This window comes from Lampetra fluviatilis, chromosome 5 (genome assembly GCF_964198595.1).
Source record: "Lampetra fluviatilis chromosome 5, kcLamFluv1.1, whole genome shotgun sequence".
Taxonomy (NCBI): Eukaryota; Metazoa; Chordata; class Hyperoartia; order Petromyzontiformes; family Petromyzontidae; genus Lampetra; species Lampetra fluviatilis.
The window spans coordinates 14,508,640-14,526,825 of NC_136279.1; the positions used below are offsets into that span (position 1 = coordinate 14,508,640).

At 45.9% G+C, this 18,186-nt stretch overlaps 1 protein-coding gene across 1 annotated transcript in view; it reads left to right on the forward strand.

Moving 5' to 3' along the window:
• LOC144932628 (vascular endothelial growth factor receptor 1-like) overlaps window positions 1–18,186 on the forward strand; it is a 46,683-nt gene that overhangs the window by 13,009 nt on the left and 15,488 nt on the right. Inside the window, exons 5-17 of the mRNA XM_078856878.1 lie at window positions 903–1,068; window positions 2,156–2,292; window positions 2,905–3,073; window positions 3,722–3,842; window positions 5,547–5,710; window positions 6,636–6,780; window positions 9,341–9,467; window positions 11,152–11,260; window positions 12,396–14,318; window positions 15,292–15,441; window positions 15,848–15,979; window positions 16,265–16,371; window positions 16,728–16,863. Of these exons, the coding sequence (XP_078713004.1) occupies window positions 903–1,068; window positions 2,156–2,292; window positions 2,905–3,073; window positions 3,722–3,842; window positions 5,547–5,710; window positions 6,636–6,780; window positions 9,341–9,467; window positions 11,152–11,260; window positions 12,396–14,318; window positions 15,292–15,441; window positions 15,848–15,979; window positions 16,265–16,371; window positions 16,728–16,863 (3,586 nt within the window). The remainder of the gene's footprint in view (window positions 1–902; window positions 1,069–2,155; window positions 2,293–2,904; window positions 3,074–3,721; window positions 3,843–5,546; window positions 5,711–6,635; window positions 6,781–9,340; window positions 9,468–11,151; window positions 11,261–12,395; window positions 14,319–15,291; window positions 15,442–15,847; window positions 15,980–16,264; window positions 16,372–16,727; window positions 16,864–18,186) is intronic.

Below are 18,186 nucleotides of genomic sequence, written 5' to 3' on the forward strand. Positions count from 1 at the left end.
TTATTCTACCCACCCTACTGTATACCACACTGCTGTATATTCACTATACAATTACGATACTGTATATTACCTTACACATTGTATTACACATTACAGTTTTATACTGTTTATACAATCTGCTATACACTATACCATTGACCGTCGCGTGAAAGATACCAAGAGGAAGCAACGAAATATGTCAATGGGAGAGTGGTGTTAGGAGACCTGCAGCGGAGCAAAGAATCCATTCCCTGTGGAGAATACAAGATATATAGTCAATGCCAGTGAGTGGACTGCGGTCTGAAAGTCACCGTAAACGTGAACACAATCAGTTAAGATCCGAAATGGTTTATTACGTCCTTCCAATGATACCGAAAGAACCAAGAAGATGAATCCCTGCAGTCACGAAAGCTTTAAATCGAAATATTCGGAGTTTGCTTGCCAATAACATCTGGCAACCCAGCAGTATTTATTTCACAACTGTGACTGCTGATGAGATCCAGAGTGTTGAAACCTATCCAGCGTTTGGTGCTTAACAAATTATGTTGTATCATGTTGTACTTCCTACATGCCAATGTTGAGGGCTGATAGCCACGAGAAGGCTTAAGGAGAGAGAGAGAGTTGGTGTAGTTGTGCTATTCCTTCATTGACGGGGCACAGGCTACAGTGGTTTACTATATTGTCCATAGTTTCAGTTGCATGACCACAATCGCACTGTGACTTGCATATGCAATGCCCATAGCCTGATGAACTAAAACATATGCATGTTTACGTTTATTTATGAACAGCACTCTTTACAAAAAATACATATTTTATTTACCATAATGTTCCACAACAGTGCATCTTTTTTTTTTACAAATACGTCCAAGACACCCACTCATGCGTATAACTCCTCGCCTCACTCGGGTTTCCAAATCTCACAGCTCTTCCCAGAGAGAGTACTCCCTGTCGACGGGACTAATGTGCGTCTGGACCGGGGTCGTGGGTTCGAGATCCGGAACTACTCAGGTCTCTCCCTCAACTTCAAGTGTGCGGCAACGCGTGGAGGGCAAACCCATCCGTCGGGGATGGTGTTCCTACAGTTCGTGGGTGCGTGCCAACATGCGCCTCTGAGTGTGTGTGTGTGTCCGTACGAATTCTCTACAACACTTATCTCAAATGGTCTCAATAGTCATGTAACCACAGTCATGATCGTGCTACCATTATGATTCAAGAACCCAAAATAACGTAAAGATGAGGCAATGCAGCAAATATAAACAACAAAAATCTCTTCACAAATTGCTAATTAGTTTTTTGTTAAAGGACGTGATCTGACCTTGTCTGACTTCCCTATTTATATATATGCGTATGTTGGTCCTCTCTTCACGTGACCTTCGTGTGCATGTTGCGTGTTTGTAAATTGATTGGATTAATTCTAAATATTTTTTTAGGTTTTAGTTTATGAGACCGTGGGTGACTGGATTGATTTTTACTGAGTTGAATGTTTTTTCATAGTCTACAGAGGTCAGGTGCAATGGTACTGTAACTGAAATTCGTTGGTCTATTACAGAATATGATGAGGAGCATGTGTTTGGTCCACGGTAGTGAAACAATTCCTAAACCCTGCGTGTTCGCCTAATAACTCATACACGTGTAGCCTATGCAAATGTTGTTCAGCCGCATAAGTGTAGCATGGGCTGGAGGAGTGAATTTATTCGGATCGGCAGGACCTGGATCAGTAATGTCAGAGTTAGACCCTGTGACGGAGACCCTTGAATGGTGCAACTGGGAAGATTTCGGCAACTGGCCTCCAGCAACAAGAAGCAGGGAAGCTGCTAGCGGTGTAAGATGCATTGATTAGTCAATTATCTCATAACATCAAATTAATCTCATAACATCAAATTTTCAGCTCATGTACTCAGCTCATGTGTCTAGAGATCAACATTTTCGCATCCGTATGTTGTTCATGTCACCCCTTCAGCCTCTAGTGGTGTTGTGCAATAATGGATGATTTAATCGCATCGTGAGCCATGGTCACTGGAGATCGCTAAATCAGTCTGCTTTGTGACCTTCCCCTGAGCGAGCCTTCACTGCTGCACTACCCCTTGAAGCAAAGCACACCTGACACAGATTTCTAGAGATGTTGCCACCACTCGTTAATAAATGACCGCCGTTGACGATGTTTTGTGCGGTACAGGGAAGATGTTGTCCATACGCGTGTCGGTGGAGGGTGGTGGTGAGCGGGCTGTCGGTGAGAATCTGACCGTCACTTGTGAGGTCAGGACGGAGCCCAACGTGAGAGTGAAATTCAGCTGGGACTACCCGCGCCGCTCGGTAGGAATATATGCACACACGACCGGAAAACTAATTATTGCGAATTTTCACAAAGGATCACGAATTTTCACACTTTCTTAAACTTTTAACGAACAACATTTCTCGCAAATTATTTAATTGCGTAAAACCACAGCATGATCATGCCGAACTATACCCATTTGTGAAATATAGCACTTTCGTGATGGCTTCGTTGTATTGGAATGGCACAAATATCACTATTAGTAGATGGCGAGTAAGGGCAAATCAGAAGAGGCCTTACCCCCGACTAACATAATCTAAACCTCAAAAACATTTTGAAGACTTTGATTTTCCCGGGTAATTATTCCATACTATTCTTGCATATGATAGCAATACGTTCAGGAGCGTCGATGGCTGCTAACTGGGAAAAGGCTTCAGGAGAGACAGTCTGCGTAGTTTTACTATTCTACATTCGTTGAAGGAGCACCGACTACAGTGCTTTCCTATGTAGTCCACAGTTTGGGTTGCATGGCCACAGTAGATATGTGTCACTACGACTACCACTACACCGGCTGAGTAGCTCATTTTAAGGGGCGTGAATGGGTGGCGCGACCGGAGAGTGCGATTGAGGAGTGTGTTGGTCGCGCGAGGCAGGTGAGCCGTGAGGTGGTCACGCATCAGATGATGAAGAAGGTGTACGAGGATTTCTACTTCGTGGCGACACTCACCCTGCAGAACGTGCAGATGGAGGATGCAGGGGAGTATGCGTGCAGGGCGGACGGTGACGACAATTACATGAAGAGCAAGAATGTGGTTGTGTATGGTACGTGTGTGCGTGAAGGTGACAGCACTTGTCCTAACAGTCTGTTAAAGGCTATATGGGGGGTCTTTGTTAGTGTGTTGGGAGCGGTAGTGTAGTGGTTAGTGCACTGCGCTATGAACCCGGCCACCCGAGTTTGATTCCTGCTCACGGCCACCAATACCAGCGACGATTCAATTATCTGAACCGGTTCTGGGCCTCCTGGAGATTGACTCTTGCCACAACATCGCTAACTTCGAGTTGCCCGGCGCGAGTTACAGAGCCTTTGGCATGGAGAAAAAAAACCGAGCTTCTCCAATGCCTTTTTTATCCAGATTAGTAACACAGCCATTTCATAACAGATCGGATGAGAATGTTGTGCCAAGCAGATGAATGGTTTTTTTACGATGCCTTAGAATATTATTGTTAAAGACGATTGGAGGCATTAAAGTTGTGGGCTGGCTGCGATGACAGGTGTATGTTGGTCTAATTTTGGCCATTGCTATCCATCCACTCAACTGGTCAAGGCCTGATTCATGACCTCTCATCAACACACATGTGTTATTTTCCCTACAGTGCCTACATTTGTCTGTAACTCCCCCCCCCCCCCCATCATGATTGTCTGCATCGCTCTAAAAAGGATGCGTGCGCTCTCGCTGTCCGTAATTGCAGAAGCGCCGTTCTTGAACGTGTCATACAAGGGAAGTCCACACTTGGAAACTCGGCTGGGCAGGAACAGTCCCCGCATGTCCATTCACGTCCGAGCCTACCCCCCTCCTGTGCGCATCACCTGGTGCGGGACCGCGCGGACGCATTGATGCACACACACACACGCACACACGCACGCACACACACACACGTACGCACGCACACACGCACACACACACGCACACACACACGCACGCACACGCACGCACACACACACGCACACACACACACGCACACACACGCACACACACACGTACGCACACACACACACACGCACACACACACACGCACGCACACACACACGCACGCACGCACACACACACACGTACGCGCGCATGCACAAACCATTTGAGATAGTTTCGAACCATTTGAACCGTAACCGTTTCAATCGGTATTTGGTTATCCCGAACCGGACCATACCATAATTTGATTCAACACCTAAGTCACTGCATCGCGTGCTTTCAGATGTCCTTCTGCAGCCATTTGGAACGCTTTTTCTTCCGATATTAGGAAGCCACTGGAGCGATGCACTTTTAAATATAGATTGAAAACGAATTTCTTTAGAAATGCTCTTTGTGTTTAGTTTGTTGTCCTGTCCCCCACGCCTCCAATTAGCACGGTTGGCTACATATAGTGCGAAAAAAGTTAAACATACATACCTCGTATGGATGGTAGTACAGGAAGTGTGGGTTTTGTGACTGCGGATATTTTAGTGTTATCCCCGTATAAGCATGGCGTTTTTTTACCTCCTCACCGCATGCAAAAATCTCCTTAAAACAAACTGGCCGAACATCCCAGGGTAGGACCATCCCGAGAAATAGTTTTGGGACTTAGAATACGTCTACATTATAGACTGCCAATACGCTCACCAGCTTAAAACCAGGCGACAGTCTACATTATAGACTGTCAGTACACTCACCAAGGTTAAGAATCAGGCTACAGTCTACATTAGTGATTTCTTTGTTTTTATTCTTTTTATTAAATTTGGTATAATTTTTATTCACTTCTTCTTATTATTATTTTTCTATCCACGTGATTTTACCGAAAGAACCAAAGAATAGGTGACAAAGCCTTTGCCATTGCAGCACCAAAGTTTTGGAACAACCTTGTTTCCTCCCTGAACATCGTAAATCTTCTGAAGCAGAAGATTAGTGCTGGATATAATCACATTTGCAAATGTGATTTGTAACTCTGAAGGACTGTGTGTTGTCTTGGTGTGGCCTGAGACTGGTTTTCTTGTTGTTATGTTTCATTGCCCAAGCTTGCATTATGTGTTGAAAAATCGGCAGGAATGTATTCTCTTATGCAATTTGCACTTATATGCTTTATATTTATTTATTTTAAGTGACTTGCTTATCCTTTCTCTTCTTTGCACTCCTGCCGTTTTTTTATTGTTTGTTGTAACTTGCTGACTTGTCTCTACTGGAAATTTGTGCAAAAAGAGCTGTGTCGCTCATCGGATTTCTCCAGGATAAAGATTCTGATTATTCATTGTCATTGGCTAAGGCAATCATTTTGGACCACCATGGATCTTCCCAGTCTCACACTGTCGGATTACCCGGACGAAATTGGTGGTGCAGGAGCAATATTATCTCGTGCTGCTACTGTGCAGCGTTATGGATCATGGTGGGAATAAAATAATTAAACGGACGTATATCTGTCTGTGCACTTGGAAATAGCATAACAAGGCTATTTCTTGAATCCTAAATCTCGACAAGAGCCTGCGTGACAAGTGTAAATGTACACACGGTAATTGGGACATCGTGGCGCGACTGTCGCGCTCCCACAGGCAGCGAGAAGGCTGGGCCCTCTGGCGAACAATCCTGGGTCGTGGCAATCTCTCGCTCACGATTGCCGAGGTCACGGAGGCCGATACTGGCAAGTACACGGTGACAGTGGAGATGGCAAGAGGTGCCCTGAGAGAGACGCTCCCCTTCAGCCTCTTCGTCAATGGTGAGAGAGCGTGCGAGTGTCTGCCGCGCCTGCGTGCTTCACATTGGCTCAAGGGGGCAGATCAACACTATTGGAACCTCATTTGGGCAGATCAAGTAAACCTCTTTCATCGTCATCATCATCAGCAGCGATATTTTATTTAAACAAAGTAAATACCTGTTGAGATTAAAATTTCAAATTTCTGGGCCGTAAAGTAACACAGCACACATCTAGATCCCAGTTGTGTTTCGATGCTATATGAAAACATCATACATGGAAACAATCCCAAATCACAGAAAAAACGTGTGTATTAAACATGAAGTAACTGAAAACAATGCTACAATTAAAAAAACCTACATACCTCAGGTTTTCAAGCGGTGCAGAGGTTAGTTCACTGCAGTGATAAATGCAAATGATCGTACTTGGTGCTGGTCAAATCGCCACTTTGTGCGCGTCGTGCCGGCCACTTTAAGTGCTCTCGAACGGCGATTGCCCTAACAACATTGTGATTCTAGATTTGAAGTTTTCGTAACTGCAAGGGCCCATACTCTTTGTTTTTTTCGGTAAAGTCACGTAGGTAAAAAATAAAATAAAAATTAAATCACGACGTTTCGGAGGCAACACAAGCTTCCGTCTTCAGGTGGCACCGTCACAGCAAAATGACATTATTGTGGCTGCACGGGAGGGATCTTTGTCTTGTGTGTGGGGAGTGGTGGCGCAGTGGCTAACGCACTGCACTATGGACCCAGCAACCCGAGTTTGATTCTCGCTAACGACTTAAATGAGCACATTGCGCGGTGTGTAAACCTCAGCACTGGGGAGACAAAGGTGATCAGATGTGGCGCTGCCCCCCCCACCACCACCCCGTCGTGTGCCGTCTCAGTGTGCTCGCTCACAGCACTTGCTCTAACAGCAGTCTGATGAAGTCTATTCTTTGTCTTCGCAGTGCCCCCCAGTATACAGGAGGCCCTGTCCCCGAAAGCGCACCACGTGCACGCGATGGGCCACATGCAGTCGCTCGGGTGCACTGTGTATGCGACCCCGGCTCCGGACATCACGTGGTCGTGGCAGCCCTGCCTGCAATCGGAGCAGTGCGTACACACACACACACACGTACACATCAACAACTGCCGTTCAGTGACGTCACCACCGTACCTGTGCCAGGCTAAGTGCACCTTGAGGTCTCGTGATGTGAGTAAGGCTCGCTGCTGGCAGGAAGTCACGGGACGTGGCCAGGTGTTATGGGTTGACTGACTGAAATTACTGGCAAATGGGCTCGGAAACAAAGAGAGAGTAGCCACAAGGCGAGGTGCATATTGAGGGCGTGCATTGGGTGAGAGACTAAGGTGACCAGACATCGCACTGCAGCCACATCACCACCACCACCTTATATGCCATGCCAGCCGTGATAGATCCCCCTGCAGTTACCCACATATACACTCACACATCACACACATACGGAGGGCTACGTATAGTCACCCGTGCTTATGAACACTCGTTTACATCGTCGTCATCCTCAACACGAGTGCCTTTCATTACACACAACGTCAAAATGCGCATTGGCAGTCATGAGAAACGCACCCACTCACAAATACACGAAGACAAACATCCCTCAATTGAAGGCCGGTATGGCATGCGAGGGAGGGGGGGAAACCACGTCCAACCACCTTTTCCACCCCAACTGCTGAAGTTTACACAGTAATTTGAAGGCAGAATCGACCTAGGTGAGGCCCAGTACAGGTTCAGGCATCACACGCTGTTGACGTTGACCATGCACGGTGCACTAATCAATGTGCCGCCGCTCCCTGGCTCACAAACATACGCATGCTCAATCGTATTTGTACACGCGAATGCGTGCGTGCTTGCGTTTGTTATACGCATTTTCCGCATCAAACGGAAGCTGAATGTCATGGTAATGAGCCGGAGGGCGCGTAGCCCTTCCACTCGCATCCCCTCCGTGTCTCGTTAACCAGACACATCTCATTCCCTCGCTCACCTCCGTGCACTCCACTCCTACACGACGCGATTTTCTCCGTCACGGACGTAATCTCCAGGAGGGGTCGATGCCCATAGCGTGACGCCTGCAGCCACACATGCAGTCAATCAATGTCCTTTATTTAACTGGATGAGGACCCCGTACAAATTGCAGTTTCGTACAAAACCGGTGGCAAAATGAGACGTGGTTTTGTTTTGGTTTATAAATACCCAGGTTATGACTTTTCTCGCAAAAAAAATTCCATCGACATACATTTCACAGATTGAGTACAGTATCTGTCTATACAGTCAAATTGTGGGCCGTGGGCGGATGTGAGAAGAAACTGGCCTGGAGTGAGACATTTTGGGGTTTCTCACAATGTCGCTCGCAATTTGTATTTCTGTGTTTCCCTATGGAGGTTCTATGATGGTAAAAACGTGACAGACGGGAGTTGATAGTAGTTTTTCTGCATGTTTACATCACTTTTCTAAACTTCATCCGACTTGCCCTCAGTCACTTGGCACGCAATTTTGTGGTGATAATGTATAAAACGAGAGGCAGAATTTATGCAGGTGGACAGTGCCCATGCTTGATTAATGGGAGGGCTTCCTGTTGATATATAAACAGCGGTGGCGGTCGCAGTATTGTCAAATAGGCATGCAACAATTGATCGATTGTGATTAATTTTAACGAGTGTGATACAGGATCGAATCATATGTGTTAAGAATATATTACGTATTGCTTATGAAAACTATATGCACATTGTATGCTAAATTTAACATTTATACTGATGAAGCAAATGAGCCAGTGAAGAAATACAAAACTTCTTAAATCATATTGTGGCCCCGTACAGTGGCAAGCCATCGATTCTCTGTGGAGGTAAATTGGAATATGCCTCCAGTGTAATTTGGGACGAGCACTGGATTAGGGCAAAGGTGGTTAGGATTATGATTATGGTCGTAATGTCGACAGCAGATGGGCTATAGGTGTCTGAGGTCGGCTTCATAAACCAAATCAAGGTTGCAATGGAGTCCATGTCTCCCTGGGTATTAGTCCTTGGGCTTTGTCCCAGTTTTGGACTTTGTGACTGTGGGTTACAATGAAAGTAGTGATGTACTTTACAGTATTTACCCAGAAAAAGACTAACTGAGCTTATTTATTCCACGAATTAGTGTTTTTGTATGTGGAAAGCAACCAGAGTACCTGGAGAAAACCCGTGCAAAAGAGTGTATACCACTTAAAGCTTCACACAGATTCCAAAATATATTACTGTACGGTCAGGTACTGCCATCTCCTAGCCACCTCGCAGCCCAAACCTACACACATCTGGTATTCCCAGTCAGTCTCACATACTAGCCAAACTCAATCTGCTTCTATTCCAGGATCTGGAATGATGGGGCACATTCAGACATATCATGTCGCGGTTTTGTTTAAATGTTGGAATGGTGCCCTACGATATTGTTGCCTCTCTGAGATGTTAACACGTCCGTGTCTCCATGGGGGATGTAAGAGTGACTCTGTCTCCTCGAATGTTCATGCCTCTGTTACAGTTCAAGTGCCTCCATTATGGATTTAATGGCGTTTGTGTGTGTTTGTCTCTGGTTTATATTGGACATATGGTATATGTGAAGGTTTATTTCCCTTTGGGTGGCCCAAGGATGTCTCTCTTGTTGCAGGCAGCACGTGTGCCACACCAGTCCGATGGCGTGGCAGAATGTGAGAGTGTCCAAGGAGGTGTCCCCGTCCCATAATCCCATCGCCAGCATCACGACAAGCAGCATCATCCTGCAGGGAAAGAACAAGGCATGATGGGAAACCGTTTTGTGAGACGGATGGGAAGGGAGGGGGGAGTGAGAGAGAAGTGAAAGTCAGGGCAGGGAGGGCTATAGAGAGGGGCAAAAAAGAGTAAATTAATAAGAGAGGAAGAAACAGGAGGGGTAGTGAGGACAGAAAATCTGATCAGAGAAAAATAGAAGGGAGACAGGAGGAGTATCGAGAGGAAGTATTGGCAGACATTTTAAATCGAGGACACAGCCACCAACCTGTTTCTCCGGTTAACAGAGCCATTGTGAGATGCTCATTTCATTGATATGAATTTAATATTCCCATTTGAGCCATGTATTCTATAGCACAATAACGGTATTTACATACAATAGTTAATCTAAGGAAGACATTTATCAAGTGGGAGATACAGAAAATGCTAATTAGAGCTTAAGGAAACAACAGCGAAGAACATACATGGAGGCAAAGAGGGAGAGAGAATGATACAAATAAAACAATGATTAACATAATGCAAATATATTATTTACTATTTGTACACATATATCCTCTAGTGTTGAATTTGGGCTAATGGCGTGAATAATAACTGTCGAAAACAAGACAGAAAATATAAAAACAGTCCAAGCGAGGTGGTAAAAATTAGACGAAAATAAGGAATTATTTAAACTCGTGAGACTGAATCGTCACAATTCATTGAATCGCTTGGTGGTAGAATTGTTATTGGCCTACTTTGCGGTCCTTGAGACAGAGTACGTGGTCTTTTTTTGTCCAAGAAAATCTGTGTGAGAAAAAAAAATGCCTTTAATGTTGTTCACACACTGCATTTGCACAAACAGTTTCTTAGGTTATTCTTCGGTCATTGCCAGTGTGCACGCGTGTGTGAGCGGTAGTGCAACGGTTAGCGCGCTGCACTATGAACCGGGTAATCCGCTTTCGATTCCCGCTCATGGCCAACACCAGTGATGATTATCTGATCTGATTCTGGGCCTCCCCTTAAATGAGTACCTGGTGCGATGTGTAAACATCACCACTGAGGAGACAAAGGCGGCCAGGCATGGTGTTGGCCACCCACCCCCTTGTGTGCCGTGCCAGCCTTCATAGGTGATCGTTAACAGCACTTGCCCCAACAGTGTGTTAAGGCTAAATGGGAGATCTTTACCTTTATCTTTGTGTGTTTCAAACAACACGCAAAAAGGCGTGAAATGTGAGTGTTGCATGTGAACGTGTGTAATTGTAGGTAACTCATGTGTATGAGTTAAAGCTGTGGACATGCTAACGAAAATGTTGCCAGGCGTCATCACCAGCATTGCCAATGAAAACAGAGTTATTTTAGTGTGTTTTAGGGAACAATGATTCGTCTACAAAGCATACAGACTTGCGGAGTAGTGTTTATCCTGTCTGTCATCTCATTGCAAGTTGCCATCCCATTGACCTGCACCTCTGATTAGCACGGTTGGCCATGTAGGGTGCGAAATAAATTCCAACATACATACATACATACCCACTCAGGGGAGCAGCGATCATATTTTTCCAAATTTGGGATACGAATTTTTTTTACCAATAAAAAATTATGCAGCAACTATTACCAGTAATGATTATTGGAAATGATTGCCCCCAAAATTGTCTTCGTGTATTGTGGTCTTTATGACACAATGGCATTTTCCTATTCATATGATCAGCCTGGTCTGCGGGTTCGATTTGGGTACAGACGGTGAGCGAGCTTCTCATCTCCCGAGCCTTGGTGTCTGGGCGGTACCGCTGTGAGGCTCGTAACAAGGTCGGCAGAGTTGCTCACGTTAACGACTTCTTCGTTACAGGTGAGCGATTGTGTCTCTCTCACCTCTCTCTCTTCCTCCCGTTTTCCTCCGGTCTCCATCGCTCCGTCAACTTCCCACTGCGCACAATTATACTTTTCCGTTAGGGTATATGTAAAGTGGGTGTGTTAAAACATTTAGAACTGAAACCATTTTTTTTTCATTACAAAAAAAGGCAACAATTGACATATCGTGTAAAGCAAGAGATGGCATCTTAGAATCGCTCGGCCTGGGCGCTGGGACAACATCGCCGAGATCCTAGGTTTAGATGCGGGCAGTGACACCAGTTTAAGGCATGCGATCGAGAGGTGATCACATGTTCTTACAGATCAACCTCAGCCAACAGAACATTGCATCATGTCAGGGAATGTTGTCACGAGCTGATGCTGCACAACTCCTTGAGAGTAATTTCAGTGGGCCTCTCATTCCCAATACTTGAAGGGTCTCTTTCACGCTCCGCAAAGATTATCTGCTGCAAGGGGATCATCCAACATAGGCCTCAGATCTGGGCAAGGCTGTACCAAGCAAAAACTAAACTTCAAGACGTTTTTCGGCTGCCATTGATGAGTAGGCTAAGGCTTCCAAGCTCCCCACAAGCAGAAACCTACTTTAATGGAAGATGAAACTTAAATAATGAAATGTGTATTATTCCTGTACATCTTGGCTTATAATTGTGATTATCATCTGGGCTGTCTGACACAGGAGTCAAACGTCCTCAACGAGAAAATGCATTTACAGCTGTGGAAAAGTACTCCAACGTCGCTCTGGATTGATGCAACCACAGTGCCATGTTGAACATATGGGAGTAAAGTAATGGTGACTTGAATAGATTGTCATAATGATGTCCTTGACCGTCACTTTAAAGTATTTGTTCTCATAAATAAAGCTTAAAATTCAGTTTTAAAAAACCGGGGACGCTCTTAGTGTCGACAAGGTGAGAATTATGTTTTGTTTTTCAAGTTGTGGCTTGGTTTAATCATGGGCAGTCATCTTATTTTAGATCCAGGAACATACTGTAGCAGGGCTGGTTGGATTTTCTGACATGGAAATTATGACTGATGCAGCCACCTCTGACCGAGTGAAGTAAAGAATATTGATGATGATGCCTGTACGCGTGCCTGCTTCTCATCCTCCTCAGACATCCCTGACGGCTTCTCAGTCGGGCCACGTGAGCGCACGGTGGAGGAGGGAGACACCATAACTTTGCGCTGCTCCGTCAATCGATTCGTCTTTCTGACTCCGTCATGGAAGAAAAAAGTCCTCCACGCCCATCACAATAGCACTGCCTCCCCTAAATCTTCCAAGTCCTCTTCATCATCACAACCACGACCATCGGCAGCATTGAAACGTTCAAAATCTAAATCATCTAAATCGCCCTCATCAGCAAAACCGTCAAAATCTTCAAAATCAAAGTCTTCACGACGGGCATCATCGATATCAAAACCATCATCATCATCATCACTACCCTCGCCCTCACCATCATCACCATTGCTGTCTGCTCTGCATGGAAAACAGAAGAATGTAGGCTCTGGACCGGCAAAGACCGCGGTCAAAGGCAAAAGTTCCCGCACGAGCCTTACAGAGGCCTCACCTGCTACAACGGAGAGGCTGGCAGCAGTAGGTGGAGGCGCACGTAGGGGCTCTAAGCTGCTTTTTTTACGCGAGGCCGAGACCGCGGCGGCTGTCATCGATGACCACGCACCCTCAGTTCGGCGGCGGCGGCGCAGTAGCAGAGTCGTAGGTCCGACGGGAGGATTGGTAGCCGGTGGAGGCTCCAACCGAACCGAAGCCAACAGTCGTCGACCGCCAGAAGGTGGTGCCATCTCTTCGACCGACGTTGGCTGTAGAAGCAAGAAGAGAAGCAGCAGAAGCATTGCCAGAGGCAGTGCTCGTAGCAGCAGCAGGAGCAGTCAAAGAAGCAACGGAAGTAATGATGGCACTACTCGGAGCAGCAGTAGGAGCAGAAGCAGCAAAAAAGAGAGTTCTCATAGTAGGAAAAGCAGCAGAGACAGACACAAGAGAAGCACAAGCAACGTTCGTGGCAGGAGCGCAGTGAAATACGAAGTTGATGATCATTACGATGGTGGTGGTGGTGGAGATTATGGTGTTGAAGAGGTAGATCACAGCGATGAGGAGTTTATTGGGGGAATGGATACAAAGATGGAACGTGGAGGGTTCCCACAGGGAAAGTTTCTCCTACCGAGGCTGAAAGGAAGACAGAATGTGAGTCATGATAGATGTGGTCCCAATTCCAAAAAAATCCAAAAATTTCGTCCGATTGGAGTTGCAAAGACTGGAAGAATGGATGTTGAGCGAAGAGGTGCAAAACATTTAAGTAGCGTTTCTGTCATTGCCAGCGAAGATTCGGCACGGCTAGGAAAGCGACTGAGACGGGAGGCTGCAGACAGTAGCATTAGCAATTCTTCAGAGTCCGATGTCTCTGGCACTCAAGCTGACATGACCATTGATGGCACTGATGTTGATGCTGCAAGCAGCGAGGATGACGATAGAGATGAGAACAAAGGTGATGGTGACAATATTGGCAACAATCACTGGCAACAGGAGGGGAATGCAGACTCAGGACAACACCTTCGAGAAAATAATGGACTTGCCAGTGATCTTAGACAAAAGCCTTTACATTACCATGATCTAGAAACGGGCGCGTCAAGACAACTTTTTTTAGGCGATTTGCAAGACAACAGAGATAATGGTGGAAGTGATGTTGACAATGATGATGATGGTGGTGGTGGTGATAATGGTGATGGAGTTGATGACAGTGATTACGATGAGGATGAAGATTATGAAGATGATGATGATCATCATCATGATGGTGATGTAGTAGAAGAAGAAGAGGGAGAAGAGGGAGAAGGAAACAAGGATGAAGGACTGCCTAAAGACATCGGGGTCCAGCTGGACCCCGAGATCTGGAACGCGACGGCGATTCGCCGCCTGGTCTTGGTGAACGTCACACGCGTGCACGCGGGCGTGTACGTGTGCGCGGCGCGCACGCAGGGAGGTGCCATGCGGCACACGCGCGCCCACGTGGTGCTGAGCGTCACGGGTGAGTGGTGCACGTGAGGAGGGAACTCGTCGATTAGATCAGTTCTCGCGCTCGCGACGCGCGTGTGGAATCAATGAATTGTGAAACCGTTTTGCTCGATTTAAGCGAATTCTGCGTAGACGACGTGACATTTAGGATAATAGAAAGGGCAAATATGTACAGGAGAGATTTAAAGAAAAGAAATAGTGTAATATAATAATCAGATGTAAATAATGAGACAAAATAATAATAATATATGCTTGAATCAAATTGCAATCCCAAGTCATATGCTCCATTTATTGAACCTATTAGTTTCCACTATTCTTAGCTCGCAGGCTTGCTTTTACCATGGTCCATGTGTATACACACACACACACCAATAAACCCATACTTTATTGCTGTCAGTTAATGTAAGCTGTAGGCAATTAAAACAATGTTTTAAAACATAATCCATTCTTGAATTAAGTTGTGACATTTTAACGAATCGTGAGAGGTGGGTGGGGGGGAGGCACAATTGTCACACGCTCAATAATGATTATAATGCTGCTGCAATGTCCGGTGTGCTTCGTGACGTCCCAACATCCCACGTGCAGTTTGAATTTCTGGGGAAAATACAGGTGTCTACCACCACACACACACACACCTGTGGTATAAAACACGAACAAATATTTGCATTTTTTTACACCTCTATTTTCTATCACTCAACATCTTGATTCTGGCGAAAGGGGCCCGTCGCTATCCGACGTGCCGTTGACTTTGTAGAAACGAACATGCACTTGATACAGCTGTCGTGGCTGTGACGGTCCCACCTGAAGACGGAAGCTTGTGTTGCCTCCGAAACGTCGTGATTTTTATTTTATTTTTTATTTTACTTTTATTAATATTCTTTTTTTACCTACGTGACTTTACCGAAAAAAACCTAAGAATATGAACATGCAGAGAGCTAAAGGCGGATCTGTGCTGATAAACGCCTCTCTCCCCTCGACACGGACAGCGGCATCGGCGCCCATGGTGCTGTCGAACCTGTCGGACGTGCTGGTGAGCGCCACCAACGGGACCCTGCGTCTCCACTGCCAAGTGTACGGGGTCCCTGCCCCCCGCATCACTTGGTATCAAAACAGACGTTCGCTCCTGCACAACTCAGGTAAACGCTACCCTCCCGTCGCTGCCGCTGCTGCTGCTGCAGCTGCTGTTGCTCGGTCTAATTGCAAATCTCACCATGTTGTCTTTATCTCAATTGCTCAGGATGGTATGTCTATGGCTTGGCTCAGGTTTGGCTTTGGCTCAAGAGAATCGGCTCAAAGCTGCACTTAACTTGAGTCGGTTTACTTTGGCAAGTCCCTGGCGTTCTCAGGATTTTCAAGAGCTGAGCCAAGCCATGACTGAGCCGTTGAGTCATGCGTCTTTGGAAGCAACTGAACGGCTTAAGCCTGAGCTGAGCCTGAGTGTTAGACAGAGGCCGAGCCAGAGACTAAGAACACGACCCAAAGGAGATGCTCAGCGTGTCTGCGGAGTTGAGACGCAACAGCTCTGCCACGTCTAATTTACAGGAGTGCTGCTATCGGACCTAAACCGGACGCTGGAGGTGCAGAGGGTGACGAGCGAGGATGAGGGGGAGTACACGTGCGTGGCAGAGAACGCGCACGGGCGAGCGCTCACGAGCGCCTACGTGCGTGTCCAAGGTGGGTGGTGGGGGGGCATTGGGGTGGGCGCGTGCGTGTTTATGGCATTTCTGATTAGCGCTAGATTGTGGTAAATTACGTGAAAAAACTAATTTAAATTATATAGATTGTTGTCTAGTTAATAGTGACTGGGCTAAAAACCATCAGCTTGCTACACTCGAGAATTTGTTGAATCATGAGTTGCTGGAATGCTCTGAATTGCTGATCCCCCCTGGCCCTTCACCTACCGGTGCTTGGATTGAATAACGGTTTTATATCACAGAGTCGCTTACTGCGTGTGCACAGGGGGGGTGGAACGCTCATCTCTGCAGCTCGTGGTGCTGGTTTGCGCTGGAGTGGTGGCCACGGTCTTCTGGGTGCTGCTCACAGTCTTCATCCGAAGGATGAGAAGGGTGCGCCACACATGATGCATTCATAGGGAGGAAACAATCCCCCCCCACTCCGCCCCCACCCCCACCCTCCCCCACCCCCTGTTACCGTGTAGCCATATAGACCATAGGGGTAAGTACTGCTAGGGAGCATGGAGAAGACGCATACATGTATTAAAAAAAAATATAGAGGAACACTTGGAATAGAGAGCATGCAGCAGGTTAAAGATGTAATTCGAACTGTAAAAAAAGTGAGTGGGTTTGGGCAGGATGAGGGCATAATGGTATTTATGATGTGGCCGTGGGCGATGATACTGATGCTGATGTCGTGGGTAATGGTACTAATGATGTGTCCTGATGTCGGCGGTGACGTGGCGCAGGCCCGTGGTACAGACATGAAGGCTGGGTATCTGTCCATCATCATGGACCCTGGGGAGATGTCCCCGGGGAAGCAGAGTGCGCGTCTCAGTTACGATGGCAGCAAGTGGGAGTTCCCGAGGGACCGACTCAAGATGGGTACGTGGCACACACCACAGGCCTCTCTCTGTCATGACGATCGTCATAGTCCTGTAAACACCTCCAAGATACTTGATTTGAATTCAAGATGCACATCCATTATTAAGTCAAGTTCGCAATTGTAGCAAGTTAAAGATATCAGCTTCATCACTATGCCTGCACATTGTGTATTTTTATACATTTTCATGTCTACGTTAGGAATTGAACGGACATATTGGAATACATTCTAATCTGAATTTCAACTGAATTCAAGTTGAAATTGTATTGTTATTTTGTTTAAAATAAAAATAAAAACATTACAACGTGCAATAATGTATGTCCTGAGAATACTTCCAACGGAAAGTGACATTAATTAGGCACTCGACTGCGTCTGTATCCGTCTAGGGGTGACCCTGGTATGGCTGAAATGCAATGTGCCACCTATGATCATGGGTGGGAATGGAACCCAGGATTCAGGGATTCTAGAGTGCCGTGCTAACAGCTCTCACTCCATGATAACTGTTTGAACTCACATCATCATCAGCTATGATGAATCCACTGCCGGATGAAGCCCTTCTCAAGCCATCACAATTTCACGGTCTTTTGTTGTAACGATCTATCGAGCATCGGCACATCAACTGATTTAATTGCTACCGATCTCTGCAGTGGACGTCCTCCTGGGTGTGTTCCTCTCACCATCCTGCATGGTGAAGTATGGTCAAATAAGCCCCAGGGACCGGCATGGCATGGGGAGGCCATCATCTAGCAGTGGATTGATAAATGCCTGTAAATTATAATTTATGTTTAAATATGTACTGTATTACTTAATGTATTATAGTGCATTTACTTTAAATCCACTGGTCTGCAAATTTACCACCAGATCTAGAATACTCATACCGAATCATATCAGTCAGCTCTGGCAATGCCAGAAAAACTTTTTATTAGCTCCATATATACACATTTTTATAGTTATTTTTCCCAAAATAATACATGTTGGTGTGGCCCATATTCCAAAATGTAGATATTTCAGAGTTTTGCTAATTGTAAGCATACTCGATAACATGTGTGTAACAATTTCAGCTCTCTCGCAATCATCTATATTAGCCCGTGGACCAGAGAAGAACCAGGTACCCCCTAAGATATCTGAACTTTAGTTGCACCGATGTATCTATTTGACTAATCAGACTGGAGTGTTTGATAATCCCACTCATTTAAAATCGGTGATTACATTATTCGCTGTTGTTGGCCTCATCAAGAAATTTGAACTACGAAAATCATGCCACCTTCAGTTTGTACCGACAAGTTCAATATCTGGTCTGGGTTCGTGGACTACGTGCATATCTA